Raw genomic sequence first — 18,095 nt, forward strand, 5'->3', positions numbered from 1 at the left:
TTAAACTGTCATTTAGAAAGAAGGCAGAGTTGAATAGGCATTGATCCCAAAATACAGCCTCATATAGCCTTTTAAGTAGGTGGGCTTGAAGGTGAGACTGCATTTTGGGACTGAATCAATATCACAGGTTTGTATCCATGACAACAGGGCTTTTAGCTTGTGTTTATAGAAATTTGGGCCCTACGATTATTTTGAAGCCCTTTTGTGTCCCTGTTGGGCGTCGTCCTGCCGATATTGGAGTTGCCACGGCAACCTGGAAGAGACAGCTGTGCTGCCATACTGCTGTGCTGTGTGTGTGAGATGGGCGAAAGAAGGGCGGACCAACAGGTGGGATTTGGCTTCCACTGCTTGGGCTCAATGTCAGAGCTGCGCAGAGCATTGATTCCCAACCCTGCCCTTGGAGGAACATTCCATCGGAGCTCGAAATCCCCAGTGCTAATTGATCGCTTAACTGATCCGCTGACTTGTTTAAAGGGGGAACTGCAGTCCCAATTTCTCAGACCGGTTATTAAATCTCAGTAACTAAAATAATCGAATTAACGTTATGGAAAAACAAATGACACATTTCGAACTAAGCACCACATCGTAAACGTTGTGATTGTACTGTAAGTCGCCGTGATGTCTCAAACCCCTGGTCTCACCCCAGGCGAGAGCGAGAGTTCACTCAAATTGTGACGTGGGGCGGCCTTCCTGCTCACTAGTCACCATAACGACTAATGTAATGGGATGTACAAGAGCACAAGTACAGGTTGTGCAGCAATCATTTCCCCACAGAAATGTTCCAACATGATGTGCACGCAGAGTTGACAAATAGTAGTCGCTGGCAAAACTGTCTCAAAGTCGAGAGCGGTATTTCTAGTGTATTAAGAGATGTATTCGCAAATCGGTTTGTTTTCAGTGTAATAGGACCACAACACATCACCGGAAATGTTGTTGCCTCGGTCTGAATCGCGGAACATGGCACGGCGCATACCTGGACATTTTGTCTATTCTGTGAGGTAAGTTGGAGGTTTTACAGGTTACCACGTACATTTTACATCTGTTGTGGTTTGAAATGCGCTCATCAGTTCGGATTCTTTCTAACCCCGAAATATAAAAATAGCTGCAGTTTCGCTTTTCGTGTTAATTTAATTGGTTTCTGTGGTCAGTTCTAAGTGTCAGAAACACCTCAGCTCAAATCTACTGTTTCCAATAACTTCAGCACTTAGGAACTTTTCACAGCCTCTCTCTAATGTCTGACTAAACAGCTCTTGTAGCTAGTCAATGGATGATGTACAGTCAAGAGTGGGAATGTCGCTGTATCAGACACACCCACAATGAGCATTTTGTTCCTTCGGCGCAGGTCCAATTGGTTACATTTCAGGTAGCCCATATTATTTGAGAACAGGGCAACTCTGCACTCAGAGACTGGTATACAGGCTTGATACCAATTACTAATCCTTTTTGACCTTTTAAGAGCTGAAAGCAAATCTACAGGTATGGCCCAAAGTTGAAAACTGAAATCAATGACCCCGTGGTTAAGAACTTATCCACAACCCAAACAAAACCGTGTCCACAAGCCAGGCCAAAAGCCAGAAGAGAGACTTTTTCTCCAGGATCAGGATTGGCTAGGGCTAAGCAATCCTAGGTTTTCCTGGAAAATCCCAAACTTGTGGCACACTTAAGCCCAACCCCCCTACAACAATTCAAAATGGCGCCCGTTATCATGAACAGAACCCTATGTAGTGTTCCAGTCAAGTCACCAGTCGGACTGAAAATGAGTTCTTTTAAGAAGCAATGACCTCAGTCTGTAAGACAGTCAAGCCACGCTGTAGAGAAGTAGTAGAGTAGTTTATTGCCATATGTACAAGTACATTGGAATTCTTATACGTGCTGATCTCTCGGGACACACACAGTAACACAAACAAAACCACACAATATTGACAGTACATTACAAACACAATAAATAATAATAAAAACAGGAACCATAAATATGTTGTGGGACAATAAATCTGTAGCAGTGAGAAAAACACATGGTAGACCATGCAAAACGTGCAGAGTGCGGATGTGAACTGTTACGAGAGCCAGATTGGTAGAGAAGCGTTCAGTTAGACCCTATGCGTGACGGTTTTTCCGGAGAAGACAGGAGACGGACTTCGGGGAAAGACACAAGAGGGTTATTTGTGAGGACAGTGAGTGGTGACAGTTCGTGATCCGGTTCACAGGGGAACAACCAGAGGCAACCGAGTCCAGGCAGATCCCAGGTGGGTAGTCAGGGAACAGTCCGTAATCCAGAACCAGGTAATCCATCCGAGACGAGGACATGATACAATCCCTGGAAGGGGGAAAACCAGACGAGGAAAACACAGACAAGGAACAGGAATGGGACTGGAATCACCGGGTCCTGGGCTCAGAGGTCAGGACATCTGGGGAGAAGGCCTATGCCCTCAGGCTCCTCCATGGCCTGGTGGTAGGCGGGTCTTCAGACTCTGTCTTCCAAAGCTGGGCCCAGGACACCCGGGGCTCAGAGTTTATATAGACGAATACAGAGAAGACACACCAGGAAATAATTCAATCTAGAACTAGCCGATTGGAGCGCTCTCTAGAGGAGGGATGTCAACCATAACAGTACTCTGCAGTTAGCTGCTGAGGATGGGTACTGGAATTTCAGAAGTGGGAAACTGTCCAGTTCAGCATGCTGCGCCGGGACTTCCTGCAGAAATCAGGGAGCAGGACAGCAAGCTCTACGAATGGGGTATTTCTAAGGCAGGGGATCTCATACTGCAGTCCTTCTGAACCACTCCAGTCCGGGGCTTGAGTGCAACCAGCAACTTGGTTCTTTGATAATAATCCGGCTGTATCGAGATTACAATTGTGGTTCTGGAAGCGCTAAATCAATGCCCTCGAGTTGTCATCGAGAATCTCTGAAGTGAGGCACCTGATGAAAAAGAAGCCAGACATCAGCACTTTGAAGCACTCAGCATCCCTCGCGTTCCTCTCAAAAAAGAAACACGATCCATTATTTTTTGTTGGAATTGAAGTTGGGTCATTCAAACGATACCTAAGAGCAGGTTAATTCTCGATTTTGTAGAAAGCCTTCGAAAGAACTGGAAAGTAATTTAGGCTGCTTAAAAAAAACAGAAAGGAGTTCCAGTGGCCTCAGCAAGTTGCTCAGGTTGATGTGAGCCAGTGTGTCATTTACAGGTTAGGATGTGAGTGAATCTTACAGCTCTTCATTCACATTAACACTTCACCTGCCTTGGCCACAGAGAACTAGAATTAACTGCATCTTTATTCCAGCAATGGACAAGATCGATTGCTTCCTTTCTCTGTTTAACAAACAAGCTGGTTACTGCATAGACACATGTGTTAGTTTTACAGTTACTCTGGAGCTCCTGCTTTTTACAGGGCTTGTGGATGAAAAATCAGACTGAGAAAGAGGGTGTATTGTATATTTTCTTGGCTTGATGGGTGAAACGCCTCGTTTCATGCTAGACCTGGAAATAATTGTGAACGTGCTACAATTATTTTAAAACATAGCCAGTAACGCGTGTGATTAAATTCAAGTACATCAGTACAGACTGGACCACATCAAAATGCTGTGAATGCTGGGGTTGGGATAAAAAATATCCAAGCTATAGTTTCAACCAGCAGGATGGGCATCCTGTTTCTGAGACATCAATTGGGTGTGATTAATGATGGTCCAGCAGAATCTGAAGGCTCAACAATTTCTGAAGATATGGAAACATTCCACTGTGATCAATTAAGCAGGTGATTTGTTAATTCAGCAATCTTTTAGGAGAGAAATCTAAGGACTCATAGGCCCTCGAAAACCATTTATTTGAATTGAAAAGCATTACTTACTTGGTTCATGAATAGCTTACAGGTGTTGTCAATCTTTAAACCTTTAGGTACCAACCTTTAAACCTTTAAACCCTTTGATTCAAATCTCATAGGACTTTAAAAAACTTACTGTAGGACCGATAGACCTATAAGGACAAGGGTTGGAGATTCCTGCTGTACACCAGTCCAGATAAAACTTCAACAAGTTGTTTCTGTAATTTAAACAACGCAAACCTGCTACATCTGACTCATTAGACTGCATATCATTTAGCACCCTCAGTTTCATACAAGATACCAGGCGGAGATGAGATGCGATGTGTTAAAAAGGGCATTTTAAAGTTTATTTGATGGGCTCTGCCTCTTAAACAATTCTTATTTTATGTGCCTTTACTGTGCCAAACTCCACATATATACTGTAGCTCACCACGCGCGGTGAAAAAAATATTTGGGAGTTTTTAGATTTTTAAAAGTAGATACCATCCCCACATCGCGTCTTTTGGATTTAGTGATTGCGAGGACATTTTTGTGTGTGTGTGTGCAGATTCTGCCGCCCTCATTGATAGTAATGCATAAATACACACAGCTGAGCGCAGGCTCGACTTGTGTCAAATTAGCCTGCTGTAGCGTGATGCGATCTGATACAATTAGCAACAGCAGAATTGAGACCCGCTGGTTTTGAACGATGACACGATCTGTAACTACACCCGTGTCAAGTGCAATCGGCGCGGCCCCGCTGAGACTTGGGAGTGGCTGTCCGGCAGCTTGACTTGGTGGACCGTCCTGTCTGAGGTCACGCAGCCCAGCCGAGCTCAAAATCTCAGGGCCAGCAGCAGCAGTAGTGGGATGCACACAGCAAACCGCAAACTTGCTTCATAAATATTTAGTGCTTCGTTTACCGCAATGAAAGGAGAAATGCATGCTCCCAATCGCCGTCCCATTCTTCACAGGGATGAGGAAATGGGGAAAACAGAAATAAAAGTTTCGATTGGCAACCGTTAGCCTCCCACGTGAAGACAGCACTGCGCGCTTTCCCCCGGTGCTGAAAACGGAAGGAACCGCGGTGGGCAAGAGTGGAAGTCGTTCCAGTACCTCAGCAGCGAGGTAAAACAACATGTGACAGTTCCATATAGGGAATATGGAGCGAGCTTTACTGTAATGCCCCAAGGCATGGCTTCTAGACAATATATACCTCGCACCAAGTCGAGCGCTCTCTCAGTCGAGCTGGGTGCGCGCCGTCTCCTCGTCACAGCCGCGCCGCAGACACACAGCCGGGCTGGCGAGCGGGCACGCCGACCGCGGGTCCGAATGACACCTTCCGCTAGGCAAGTTACCTGACAGCGCGCTTTGCTCGCCTTAGCAACAAGAATCCTTACCAATTCTACTACTACTACTGCTGCTGTCGTTGTTGTTGTTGTTGTTGTTGTTGTTGTTGTTATTATTATTATTATTATTATTATTATTATTATTATTATTATTATTATTAGGATGCATGAAGTATTATTGTTTGCTACATTTCAATGAATAGGTTATTGTGTGTCGGATATTCATAATATTTATTTAACGTTACAGTTAAACCTTTTATTGTTACCTCTGACGTTAGAAGAGGCGAAGGCTTAATGCTTTGCTAGCGAGCCGGTGCATGCGACAGGAAAATCGGGATATGGGCATTCTCTTCGTTTTGAGAAACGGGAGCAAAAAGTAATAAGCAATCAGACGCCCGCGCAATTATGTGATTTAATGAGGAATATAACAGTGTATTTTCTCTGAACTCTCTTTAATGTCACTGACTGTCACTAAAAACAAAAAGTTCTCCTAGGTTTGGCAGCCAGGAGTTCGGATTGTTACATAAATTTACCTTTGTATGATTCATTATAACTCCTCTGGACTTCGTATTAGTAGGTCGTGCGTGCTTATAGAGTTAGCTGTACAGATGTAGGCTTGTATAAAAACATTATCATTGATTTTGTTGTTGTTGTTTTGGTTAATCTTTTGTACAGAAACTATTATATAGTGTTCTCTTTATTACGAGAAAAATGACGATACATTTTAGCTTTTAGTGGCAAAAAACATTCCATTTTCTTCGTAGAAATCCGTTTCCTAAATATATTAAGCAGCTAGCCCGTAAACTTTCTCGTTTTAGCTTTTTTTATCAGCAGTGGATGTGCGTTTTACAGTCAAGACTACCCGAGTATGGTACTTTGGAAAAAAGTTATTTTAATTAGGGGGTCACGCTCTCCTAAGAGAGGGGCGTTAAACAATTAATAAAGCACAATTAATTAATAAATGACATCTGTCAAACAAGATATTAAACTGTATTCATATATGTATTTAGAAAATAGATGAACATTGTTGCAGGGTTCTCTTCCCGCTTAAACTTAATTGGTCAATTAATATATTGATATTAATTGGTAGGAAGATTGTCAGTTGGACCAATTGTTTTAAATAGCAATACAAATTAAATTATTGATATCGGTATGATCCCTACTAAGCGAAAAACAGCGGTTGAGGTGACGAAACTTACTGAGCAGGTAATTAAAGAGCACAACGCCAGCTGGCGGTTAGTTACGCAGAGAAAACTCGGGCGGGGGAATAAATTTTACTGCAAAAAGTGAATTGAGCCGCAAGCGGTTTCTCTCGTTAATTTTATGTTCAAGAATCTAAAACAATTAAAGAAAGGAATCTAAGTAAAAGTAATTCAGGCTGAGATTATTTTATTTTTGGTCAGTACGGTATTAGTAAACGTTTCTTCAGGGATACTGTAGGTCACTCTGGTTGATCAGGATATAAAAACATCTCAATTCAGAATAATTCATAGAAATCAATTAATAAACGTGCAGAAGGCTAAATATTCAGTTACAGCAGTGCAATGTAACTACAGTGTATATTCATCTTTCATGTCGCTGAAATGAGGTGATATGAAAAAGAAAATAATTTAAAGTAGGATTTGCATTCGTTTTTGTATCCCGTTGATTAAGTTGTCTGCTCACGAAGATGACGATTTGTCTTCGCAACTGTCAAGGTTTCTTGGTAAAAGATATTTGACAGAACGTCTATTCAAATATTTGTCGTGTCTTCAAAAGCCTCAAATAGAATTTGAACAAACTATCTTCAGCACTTTCCCAAATAATCATGCCAAAGTCGGGGCATTTGAAACTAATTTTGCCAGTCTCAAAGCCAAGAAAAATTAACCTTGGAGACCCCGGTCACTTAATACAGTAAGTGAAATTACTCCGTGAGCCATTAGGCTTTATCGCTAGAACACCGTTTCGCGCTGTCTGACATTTTAGTAAATTCAGAGATTACATGAGCACGACTTTACACCAGTGATGCGGGGCGTCTGTGTTAATTGTGTCGTAAACCAATTATGGAAAATGTATCTGTTATTCTTGGTGGAAAATGCAAAACACCATTGCACACCAGTGTAATAATAGTGTAAGAAGTTCGAGTGGGAACTGGGTCTCCGCGCGTGGGCTGTAAAGGAACACGTACAGTATAGAGGTTAGTTCCACCCGACTTTTCAGCGTGGAATTAACCTTTTCTTGATCCTTATTAAAAACCCAGAAATATATTCCGTTTGACATCCGTAGCTAACACGGCTACAATGTAGATGAAGATGATCCGAAGAGAGCGACAGCACAGCTCCACTAAGGGCTGTATAAAGACAAACCAACGGCCTTCTTTTATTACCGGACTTTTGAGAATTATTTTGTTGTGTACGATGTTTCTTAATTTGTTAAGTCGCTGAAACAACGTAAAAGGTTTCAGAGCAATGAAAACTATATACTAACTATATGAATTCTAAGTAATGTCACACCATAAACACAGGAAGGTCTGGTAACATCATAATGATACAGAAATGTGACAATAGATCACAGCTACAGTGTAATTAACGGAAGCTGTCATTGCATAGTACATACGTTATACAGTGCAAGAGGCTTTGTGATATGTGTAACACTAAGGATCACATAATTACTTAATTACCTCTGGAAGTTAAATGCTTTTTTCTGCTGCGTTTTTTTTCTTTTGTTCTGATCCTCTTGTTGTATTTGTATCTGTATATTCTATATGTTTAATATATTTTTTTTTAAATGTGTAACACTAAGGGGACCAAGAGATAGATAACAGATATTTAATGTTGTAATGGAGGGAGTCCAGTTATGTGAATAGACCGCTGTGCTCGCTAAACGCAATTTAGAGAAGCCATTATTAGGTCAGTACATTTTTTACAAGATAGTATGTATTTCTCTTTATTCTTTCTTGCTGAAGTTCTAAAAATCTACTTTTTGAACAGGACATTGTCAAAGCAACTGGGGCAGGAAATCGAATAGAAAGTATCCAACACCGGACGCGCCGCTGACTGGAAAACACGGTAAAGATGTTTGATTCATTTTCTTTAGTTAATAGACTCATCTGAGAATGAGCTAGGTTGTTTTGCCTGATGCTTGTTATACAGCACCGTGTACCACGACGTGTTAAAACTAGACTGACCAGCACGTGAAAAGAGTTCAGCTGAAAATTACATGGCAAGCGATGAGACAGGTTTGCAAACCTAAATGACATGGACTTGAAACGTGTAGACGTAATGAGTGTTTAGGGGGAAAAAAAGTGCCCATAATATATAAACAAGTTCAAAGAGAAAAAAGCTAATAAATATCTTTGAAGCTAAATAATTTCTAAGTAATGTCACAACATGAACACGGGAAGGTCTATTAACTGAAATCAGTAGAGCCGATGAGACTGTGCTCCTCAGAATTTGTGAGCTGAGGCTGGTAATTCTGTCGGCTCAACGGACAAGGCTGTTTCCTGTTCTATTTGGGTCTCAGAAATGTAGGGGTCATATGCTGGTGCTATGCTCTGGTTCACAATAAACATCAGTGATTGAGCCAAAAAGGACAAAAGGGTTTCAAAAAAGTCTTTTCAAAAGTCTGGAAGCAGTGAAACCCAATAGATCATTTGATTTTAATTAATATTTTAATTTTATATCTTCAAAAGTGTGTTGCCGCCATTTTTCTCTCTTTAATGAAGCGTTTTCCATGCCCACATAGGCAACAATTCTTCATACTTGTTGACAATGGATTGTGAAGGAAAATACTTTAAATTTTAAACTTTAAAAAAAACACTCTCCCACCTCTGTCAATTTGGAGCTGCGTAGCTGGACAAGAGCTCTTAGGGCGGTTAACCTTTTAATTGAAGCGATTTGATATTTCTCTAGAGCAGACCAGAGTGGCTGAACATGAGCCTAAAAGCTTCAAATAAGTCTGGAGGGGTTGAAAACAGCAGGAGAGAGCCCAGCAACAGAGAACGGGTGTTGTTAATGCTAGCCGGCAGTGAAAAATCAACTGTAAAAATGAATTTTATTGACCGGGCCCCTACAGCAGCTGTTTTTTTTCCATTTAAGGGCTGAGTGTGGTTCAGGAAGCTTGAGGGCAGGAGTCGTTCTCTCACCAGGCCTTTGGAGAACTCTGGCCTACAACGTCCTGCTGCTGCCAGGGTGAGACTTTTTTGTAAATAGAATTGCCCGCTACTTGTCTGCCCTGCGCCATCAGTGATGTGTTCTGCAGATCAATTCACGCGCCACCCATCTTTGTCAAACCAAAACAGCTGCGCCTTTCTAGTACTCGCAAGAGCAGTAGAACAAAACGAGAAGTCAGCACAGTTAAACAATGTTAAAGAATATCGATGCTCATTCAGATACAGTTGAAAATATAGAGGGCAGCACTAAATGTTCAGATCACGAACGAGATGGGAAGGCTCTATAAAAATGCTTTGTTTTTTATTGTTATAACAGTAAGGAAATTGGAATCTAAGCAGCTTTTAATTGTATTTTCCATGCGTTATCTGTAAAAGCCAAACAACCGAAAATGTCAGTCTATGATGGTCACAGATGCAAGGAATAAATGTTAGCCAGACCAGAACTAACTAAGGTTTTCACACTACACTGTTTGCTTGCACAGAATCGAGCAAGAATCTTCGAGTCCGACATTCATTCAGGTTTCACCCAAAAAGATAATCCAAGGCTTTTTCAGAGTCACAGTAGTTAACTGGTTCAACATCAGGGGAAGGCAATGTCATCGAAACACGCAACAAAACTCAAAACCCCCTTGCTTAGAAATACTGGGGTTGTAACGTTTTAAAAAATGTAAAACATTAAAAAAATGTCTACTGAAGGCAAACGGAGAAAGAGGAAAAACATGAATCGATTTTTTAAAATGGAGCATGCGATAATTTAGATTCTGAGCTGTTATCTGACCGTGTACGCACGATTAAATCTAGTTAATTCTAAGAAGGCTTTACTGAAAAATAAAATTGTCATAATTGCATACTCGGGCACCAGTTTTAATACTGGACTGGAAAGGCTCGATTATTTCATGCACAGTGGCATGTGGTTTTCAGATACCTCATGTCCCGTATCGTGATGATCGATTTAGTTTGATCGATGATCCATAGAAACTGTATTTATCCTGTCCTGATAGTTAACATTGTCCCACCAAGAGAACTATTCACAAAGCAGGGTATACTTCAACTAATTAATATTGTTGAATAACAGAGCAAATAAAATTGAGTTACTAGGAGCACATGATATGCAAAACCCACATTGTTTGTCAGTCATGGTGATTAAATGTGTACAAATAAATGGATCGATCTGCCCCTTAATTTTTTTTTAAATTGTAGCATCTTTGTAGTCTGACCTAAGATCAGGATTACTCCTGTATTTCATGATGGAGCGTTTAACATTTGCGATCATCGTCGGGATAAACAGCACTGGAAAACTGAAGACCCATATGGAGCTCAAGTTTAGATTTGTGACAGGAATTGCATCTGACATTAAATCCATATGGCTGAATTATTCCTTCTTCCTTTAGGGGCCTCCAATGAATTATACAGTGAGTACAGTAGAAAGTGTTACTGTTGCAAATGTTTTTGTTGAGAAGGCTGGTATTGGAAAGGGTATGTTAAGTGCTCATTAACTGTATTCTGCTCAGCCTAGCCTGGCTTTAGAAAGGGAGCAAATGATTTAATATTATCTATGTCTGTACTATGCCTGAGTGTATTGCAGTTTTGCAAAAGAAAAAATTTGAGGCGAGCGTATTTGCTTTTTTTACTTAACCCAAATTGAATAAGCATTTCACACCTCCATGAAGCACAATTGATTACAGGACCGTCCAAGGAATGCCATCCAGTAGTAAAACATTTAAGATGTTTCTGAATCTCTTGTATTTAATATAAAAATTACAGTGGCCTACATTATATATGTTAAATTACTCTTTCGAAAAATGTTATGAAAATGTTATGAAATCTCACTAGATTAAAAAAAAAAGTTTTTATGTTGCTAATCTAAGGGAAAAGTGAGTCCATTTTCTTTCAGCCCTTGAATTAAAACCGGCATTTAATTTTGTGCTTTATTTGGTCGGCGATTCTTTTTCCATTAGGGGACGTAGACTTTGTTGTGAATTTTGTCAGCTTTTGGTCAAATCAGGAGCACTTTGTCTCCCCGCCGAGCGGGCACGCGGTTAACCTCCGCCGCCCTCCCCAGCGCGAGTTCGCCCCGACAGGGCGAGGAGCCAGAGGGGGTGAGGTGCCAGGCACAGATCTGGTGCGCAGTGATTGAACACATCCAGTAGATGGCGCTGCCTGTAGGGGAGAACATGATGTGGCATGGTGAATTCAAGCTCTACTGACCACTGGGCAGTGGGCAGTGGGCACACATGAAGGTAGCTGGCACGAAACCACGGGGAGTACAGAACAGGCAGGGTACACTCTAGCGTTGAGCTCTGACCCAGATCCTCCAGCCCTGGCACTAATGATGCCCTGTGGGTACTGTGCTAGTCTCTCATTAGAAGCTGCTGTTTCCCCTCGCCCACCCACCTATCCACCCTGGCTGCACGGTGCCAGGGGCAGCCCCCTGGGGAGTTTCCATTCGCACGATCCCCCCGCGCGGCACAGTGGCTCACCAGGGACCCTCCCCGACACAGGTGCAGGGCCCCCCAGGGCTGCCCGCTTGGAAACCCAGCCCTGAGCTCTGCTAGCGCCTGGTACAGCACTGGAAATAATTAGTTCTGGCAGGTACAGTGAGAACACATCGGCACAGTCCGCCCTGCAGATAGGTTAGTAGCAACTGTACTCCACCAGACACACGCTGAAGCAAGGAGACACACTCCCACACCATCTCCTGTCCTGCCTGACTTAGTCTGTCGCTCTCTCTGCGGCCCTGTTTTTCTTATTTTTCTGCAAAGATTTTTTTGGCGCTTTTGCTCTTTCAGAATTATCAAAGCCCTCTCAACAGCTTTCAAAATAACTCGGCGTTAAACGAGCTGTGCACTCATCTGCCTGTAACTGGTACCTCTATAACTGAGCTTTATCGCCACCAAGATAAAGTGGTTGCTGAAAATGGAGAGGTGCGGGTGTTTCATGGTGTGATTTGAAATTGTCTTCCTTTTTTTTTTACAGCCCGGTCAGGACTGGGTTCCTTAAGGAGAATCGAGGGCCCCACGCAGAACACAGATCTGTTGAACAGCACCAGCACCAGCTGTGCGAGGACAAATCTGATCTCGCCAAAATATCCAACCTGACGCGCTGTATGTCGGCTGTTTGAGATTGTTCAGTTTAGTCCCTTCTCTATATTCTAAGGTTCTAGATTTTCTAGATCTCCCTTCACCACCATGTCAAAGGAAGACTTGACCTGCAAGGTTAGCTCAGTGTATAAGCACAAGGAACGCAAGCCCAAAAAGCCGCACTACATCCCACGACCGTGGGGCAAACCCTATAACTATAAATGCTTCCAGTGTCCCTTCACATGCATGGAAAAGTCCCACCTGTACAACCACATGAAGTACAGCCTGTGCAAGAACTCCCTCTCCCTGCTCATTGAGTCTGAATGGCCCTACAAAAAGGGCAATCTCCTACACCCTGAACTTCGACCTCTACAGCCGGGGGCACGCCTCCGAGGGTCAGGTCGCGAGGAGGTGGAGTCCAGCCCAGTTCCTGTGGACCAATCAAAAGCCGCGCAGTCAGAGGTCCCCTTTGGGGGGGAGGAGCCAGAGGAAGGTGAGGATCCAATCGACAGGGAGAGAGGGCAAGGGGAGGGACTAAAGGAAACCCTGCCCACCAAAGAGGCCAGAGACCAAACTGACAACGGCCCCCGAAACACTACGAAGAGGCCCAAACAAACAGAGGCCGATTTTGTTATCACAGATGTCTTCTCCCTTGAAGACCAGCTTCTCAATGCCCGGGCGGTAGAGGTAGAGGCTAAGCTGAAGCACTATAAACTTTCTAAGACCTGCCTGACTGGTCCCAGCCTCCTCTCGGAGCAGTGGCGTCTGCTGGCAACCAGCCACAGGAAGGCAAACGCAGAAGGTTCACTCGCGGATGGCGGCTCCATGTCCTGCTACCCACCCGTGCAACCCTTTGCAGAATGCCAGGAAGCCCCTGCGCTGAATCTCTCAGTCCTGGGTGTCAGTTACCCCCTAAGCCCAGGCCTGTTTTCGTACCTCAACCCCGCAGTGCCTGGAGCAACCCCGGCCCACGCCCAGCTCGCCCAGCTCCCTTTCCTCGCATCCGCTGCACAGCTCATGCACCCTCCTTCCGGGTCCGTGCCCCCCTCGGAAAGGTCCGTCCTGCCACCTCGCTTCTACTACCCTCTGCTCTGCGAACATGCGTTCGCAGCCACGCAAGACTCCAGCAAGGGCGTCAAGCCCGGGCGACAGTCCCCAGCTGGGCTGGAGCCGAAGGCGCAAGTGAGCTATGCGCCCAAGATTGGCCTGTGGAAGGTCCCCGCCTTGCGCCCCAGTACCAACGGGGCTCCCCCAGCTCTGTGGGCCTCCCACCAGCAGGTTGCGGGGTCAGCTGAGCCTGGCTACGGGGCAGCAGAAGAGAAGTCCCACCTAGCTGCAGGTAAGGACAACAAGATGGGGTTTTGGAGCCCCAAGGATGTCCCCTCGCTAAGAGAACAGAACGCCAAGAGGACCGGGGTGCCCCTGGAGAATCAGGAAGGCCCCCAGGAGAAGAAGCCTTTTCTGGGAAGCACACGAGACCTTCTCAAGAACACGCACGGTGCCCCATCACTCACTGCAGGAACCGAAAAACTCCTCTTTCATGGCAGGTGGGTATTAGAGAGCTTGAATCTGTGTTACCATGCAGCGTGTCTCTAAAACGACATTAGGCTTCCCTTCTTGATCAGATTTCTTTTTCAGTATGGATAGGTTATTGAAAGGTGTAGGATGTATACCTGGATCTCACGGGCAGAAGAGTGCTGTATTTCACTGAGAGAAAAAGCTGGCATATTATTCAGATGCCAGTCACAGTTTGTTTTGCTTCTTTGATTCTGAGCTGGTGCTGTATTTCAGTGGTCTTTAAAGGCTCTGCTCTCCAACCCTCTTTTGTGCTGTTGCATTCTTTTTCAGCACCTTTCGCACCTCTCTTCTGCCAACCAGGCCTGCAGGGGAATGGCACTCAGACAGCAGAAAGTGTCCAGCAGAGGGACAAGAGTCCAGAGGCCTCCTGCTAGAGCCTTCATCCCCTCTGAAGCCTGGGAAAGCGAAGGACAGATATTCAGGGAGGCGGGAGGAGTCGGATGCGGCAGCCGGGCTATTAGGTGACCTCTCCAAGGCCCTGCAGGAGTACCAGGAAGCTGATCGCAAGATCTCTCACCTGGCGAAGGAGGACAGCCCCGGCCAGCGCTACCTGAGGGACCACCTCTGTAAAATTCGCAGTGAGCTGTCGCACATCCACCAGGCACTGGAGAAGACCACCAGGCAGCATGAAGGACCCCTGGACCTCTCGGTCAAGAAGGCTCTAGACTGCAAAGTGGTTGGCAGCGGGGGAGAAGGTCAGTGTTCAGAAGGCAAAGGAAGCATCCTGGGGGAGACGGAAGAGGAGGAGGAGGAGGAGGAGGAGGAGGAGGAGGAGGGAGTCCCACTGGGCAGAAAACTCCTGTCCCAGGAAAGCTGCTGCCAGGCTGAAGATGTCATGATCAAGATCAGCCACTCTGAGCTGGGTGACACGCATCCGGGCGCTGTGGTCAAGACGGAGGTGGTGTCACCCAGTAGTCTGGGCATCCGGCCGCCCCCCGTCGAGGCCCTGTGGCCCAGCAGGACGACCAAATGCGAGGCAGACTCCAGCGTGCTCCTGTGTCCGGATGGTCGCTCGGCTCCCTTGGTCTTCGCCGACTTTACCTCTAGTGCCAAGACACTGAAGAGGCCCTCGTCCAAAGATCACCCCGGGGAGATGCTGCCACCTCCCAGCCCCCTCACACCCGGCGACCCCTAACAGCTGGTTTTCCTGCAGACTGGTTGACATCGGCCACCCATCTCGCCGCTTGGAGGGATCCAGCTCAGAAGAACAGCTAAACGTAGGAGGTGGCAAGGAAGAATCGTGGTTACAGCAGCCCATTCACTGCAACTGTAGTCCATGTTCTGGTCGTAGTTGTTGGACTTTGTCATGACTATTTGATGTGCTGCTGTCCGTGGTTTCTGTGATCAAGAGTATTGATCTACATACAGAACTTCAGAGACTCTCTCAAGACATGTCAGAGGTTCATGTGATGAACATTGCTCCACGAAGACCATGCAAGACTTCTTAGCAAGGACATACTAGCTGAGTAGTTGGTGTACTGTATCTGGGGTACTTAGAAACTCCATAGGCTGCTGTTATTGATTTGAGAGTTCTGTATCTTTGTCATGGGGGAAAAATAGCCAAAACCGATCATGCCTGTTGATATTGAAGATGCCAGAAGACAACCTGCACACACGGACATAACAAAGCATTTCCTGGTCAAATTCCCTCCCTTACCACCTTTTCATGCTGAGCACTCATTCAGTACCTGCAGTATGAAATGGAAAAGGGTTTTCCGTCTCGCACAATAGTGTTGCTGTGTGTAATTCTGATGTAATAAAAGACTAAATCAAAGTCGGGCCACTCAAACATTCAATAGCCATATTACCATACCTGTTAGGTCCTAGACAATGGAAAATACCCTGATGCAAGATTCCAGCTGAAAAACACGTGATTTCTTTCCAGGACGTCTAGGATGAGTAGGCAATGACCACGATTCTTTTACCTTCGTTAAAAAGCTTAACTTGTATATACATTCACACAGTGTTTGATCTGTATAAAGTAAATCTATGAGAGGGTCACCCTTGGAACTCCTGACCTGGATGTATGACCCAGGAGCGTGCAGACAATCTTTCAGAGACAAGCTTTTGTACTTCCTTGAAATTAAACAGAATTGAAAGCACAAATCTGTCTGAGTTGAGGTTTTTACATGCTGTATTTTTACCACCTTGACTGTGCCTTTTACAAATCACAAATGGCAACTTTGAGACATACATACAGGCTATGATACGGAGCTTTTGCAATATGCAGGGTTGTGCAAGAGTCGTGTATTTATCAAATTCATTTTAAATGAAGCTGCTCAGAATGTGTGTAAAACAAGGACGTTAAAACCTGAATGACATTGAACGGCAGGAGTTTTGGCTTGTTTTTGATCCCCTTTGTCTCAACCAAAACTAAACTGAGTAAACTGCTTTGTACGACTGACTGAATAGGGAACAGTAATTTCAGTTTTATCCATTGAGATCAATCCCAAAAAGATAGATGCCAACAAATTATTTTTTTAGAAATTTGGAACTGCCAAATATTTTTTTGTTATGCCCACCTGATGCAAAATAGCTAGCCAGTGTTTTTCATGGGTCAGGTCATAGCTGCGGACAGTGTCACCGCACACGGGGGAGAATGAGGAAGTATAAGCAGACTCAAGCCTATCATCTTTCAATATGTCACAAGCAGCACAGCCCCTTGTAGGAGGTTCAGCACTGATTGGAGGAATCTCAAGTCTCTCACCACCATCACTGACATTGCAAGCCTATAAGGGCTCAGCATGGTGCAGAGGTCTAACTTGCTAGTCACTCACATGGTTTATGAGCAGGTTAAAACGAGAAAATCAATTCAATAAAGGTATTAAAATAATTCAGGACAGACAGACTGATCTTGATCCAATTGATTTCTTAAGAGATCAATCAAACTATGTTTTATGTTGAGTTTTTCATGTAGCGGAATGTACAATTATGTCCTTCGTGAGCCATAATTGCACATTACAAACACTTCAAATACCATGAGAATATTTATTTAAATGTCTAAAAAAAACAATAAACCTAGATATGTGGTTGCAATACTAATAGTCCCTTAAATACCATAGTCCATGGAAATTAAAAGTTGTATATAAAAAACAGGCAATTGCAATCAATCACTGTAAGACTCTTTGGATAAAAGCACCAGGCAATTATAAGAATCCCATTGACAGCATCTAAAACGTAGGACTTTGCATTTCCTGTGTGTATTTAACGAAGTTTGATCAATTCCTTCTAGCTGTATGTGCTGCACAGGGTAAGTGAGAATGTCACAAGGAAAAAGACCAGCAGGACACGAAGACAGAAAGAGGTCATCTAATGGAGAGTGGCAGTGTGCTGAAGCTCTTAGGTGATAAGGACCGACACGGGACAGTTACCTTAGTAAAGGTGAAATTAGTCCCCGAGCTAAATGTCTGTTTCCTTTACCTGTCGCTCAGTCGATTGCCCCCACAAAGGTCAGAGCCCAGAGCAGCACTTCTCTCCTGTCATCCAGGGCCCTCGCAACTGGCCCCAAGTTAAAACGCCAGGGCTCATCGGGGCTTCCAGCGTGGGAAAGGTCAGCCACCAGTCTGTGGCAAGTGAGTTCATTTCCACATCCATATTTCCAAGCCCACAGCAAGGATGGGAGAAACGGCTGTCTGTTAATGTGTGGCAGAAGCAGGCAGTTGGGTATTTGTGGACAGTGCATTTCACAGGTTTAGAGAATACCCTCCTCAAAACACAAAGCTCTCGGGGTTTATTTATTGGTAGGAGGAGCATAATGTTCACTGTGAATCTTAGAAACACTGAAAGAAGATTTATGGGCCACAATGTCGCGGGTGGTTTCAGATTGGAGCTGCAATGATAGAAATAATGCAGTCAGCCTGTTTTTACTGGACCCAGAAACAGGGTTTGATTACGTAATAGGCTCATCTTATATAGACGCGAATGCACAGCTGCAATAAATGAACAGGCTTGTCTTTGCCACAGATAACCGTAGGGTTTCACAGAAGTGGAAACAGCCTGTGCCATAACGCAGTTTTGTTAAGGTGGTGCTGAGAAAAGGAAGTGACATCACGCAGTGTGCCACAGGACGGATAATTCTGGAGGAAGCCACGTTTTTTGGAATCGCCAATTATTTTTTTACAGTAAACCGGGCAGAATTTGCCA

The 18,095-nt window shown here is 44.3% G+C and overlaps 1 protein-coding gene across 2 annotated transcripts; it reads left to right on the top strand.

The window, feature by feature from the left end:
- The first annotated feature begins 8,064 nt into the window (after positions 1–8,064).
- Positions 8,065–16,050, top strand: prr35 (proline rich 35). 2 transcript variants are annotated; one of them, XM_069181010.1, is made up of 4 exons: positions 8,065–8,191; positions 9,221–9,313; positions 12,271–13,921; positions 14,223–16,050. In XM_069181010.1, the coding sequence occupies exons 3-4, from the start codon at positions 12,483–12,485 to the stop codon at positions 15,085–15,087; spliced, it is 2,304 nt and encodes a 767-aa protein (XP_069037111.1). In that variant the 5' UTR covers positions 8,065–8,191; positions 9,221–9,313; positions 12,271–12,482; the 3' UTR covers positions 15,088–16,050. The 2 variants fall into 2 exon arrangements, with proteins under 2 accessions (XP_069037111.1, XP_015215473.2); XM_015359987.2 differs by lacking the exon at positions 9,221–9,313.
- Positions 16,051–18,095: the final 2,045 nt, after the last annotated feature.

Source organism: Lepisosteus oculatus, chromosome 19 (assembly GCF_040954835.1).
Source record: "Lepisosteus oculatus isolate fLepOcu1 chromosome 19, fLepOcu1.hap2, whole genome shotgun sequence".
Taxonomy (NCBI): Eukaryota; Metazoa; Chordata; class Actinopteri; order Semionotiformes; family Lepisosteidae; genus Lepisosteus; species Lepisosteus oculatus.

Bases quoted from the DNA above. Each gene is read 5' to 3' on its own strand.
- prr35 (XM_069181010.1), top strand. From the start codon at position 12,483: ATGTCAAAGGAAGACTTGACCTGCAAGGTTAGCTCAGTGTATAAGCAC. The intron at 13,922-14,222 runs GTGGGTATTAGA...ATTCTTTTTCAG, and splicing joins AAACTCCTCTTTCATGGCAG to CACCTTTCGCACCTCTCTTC.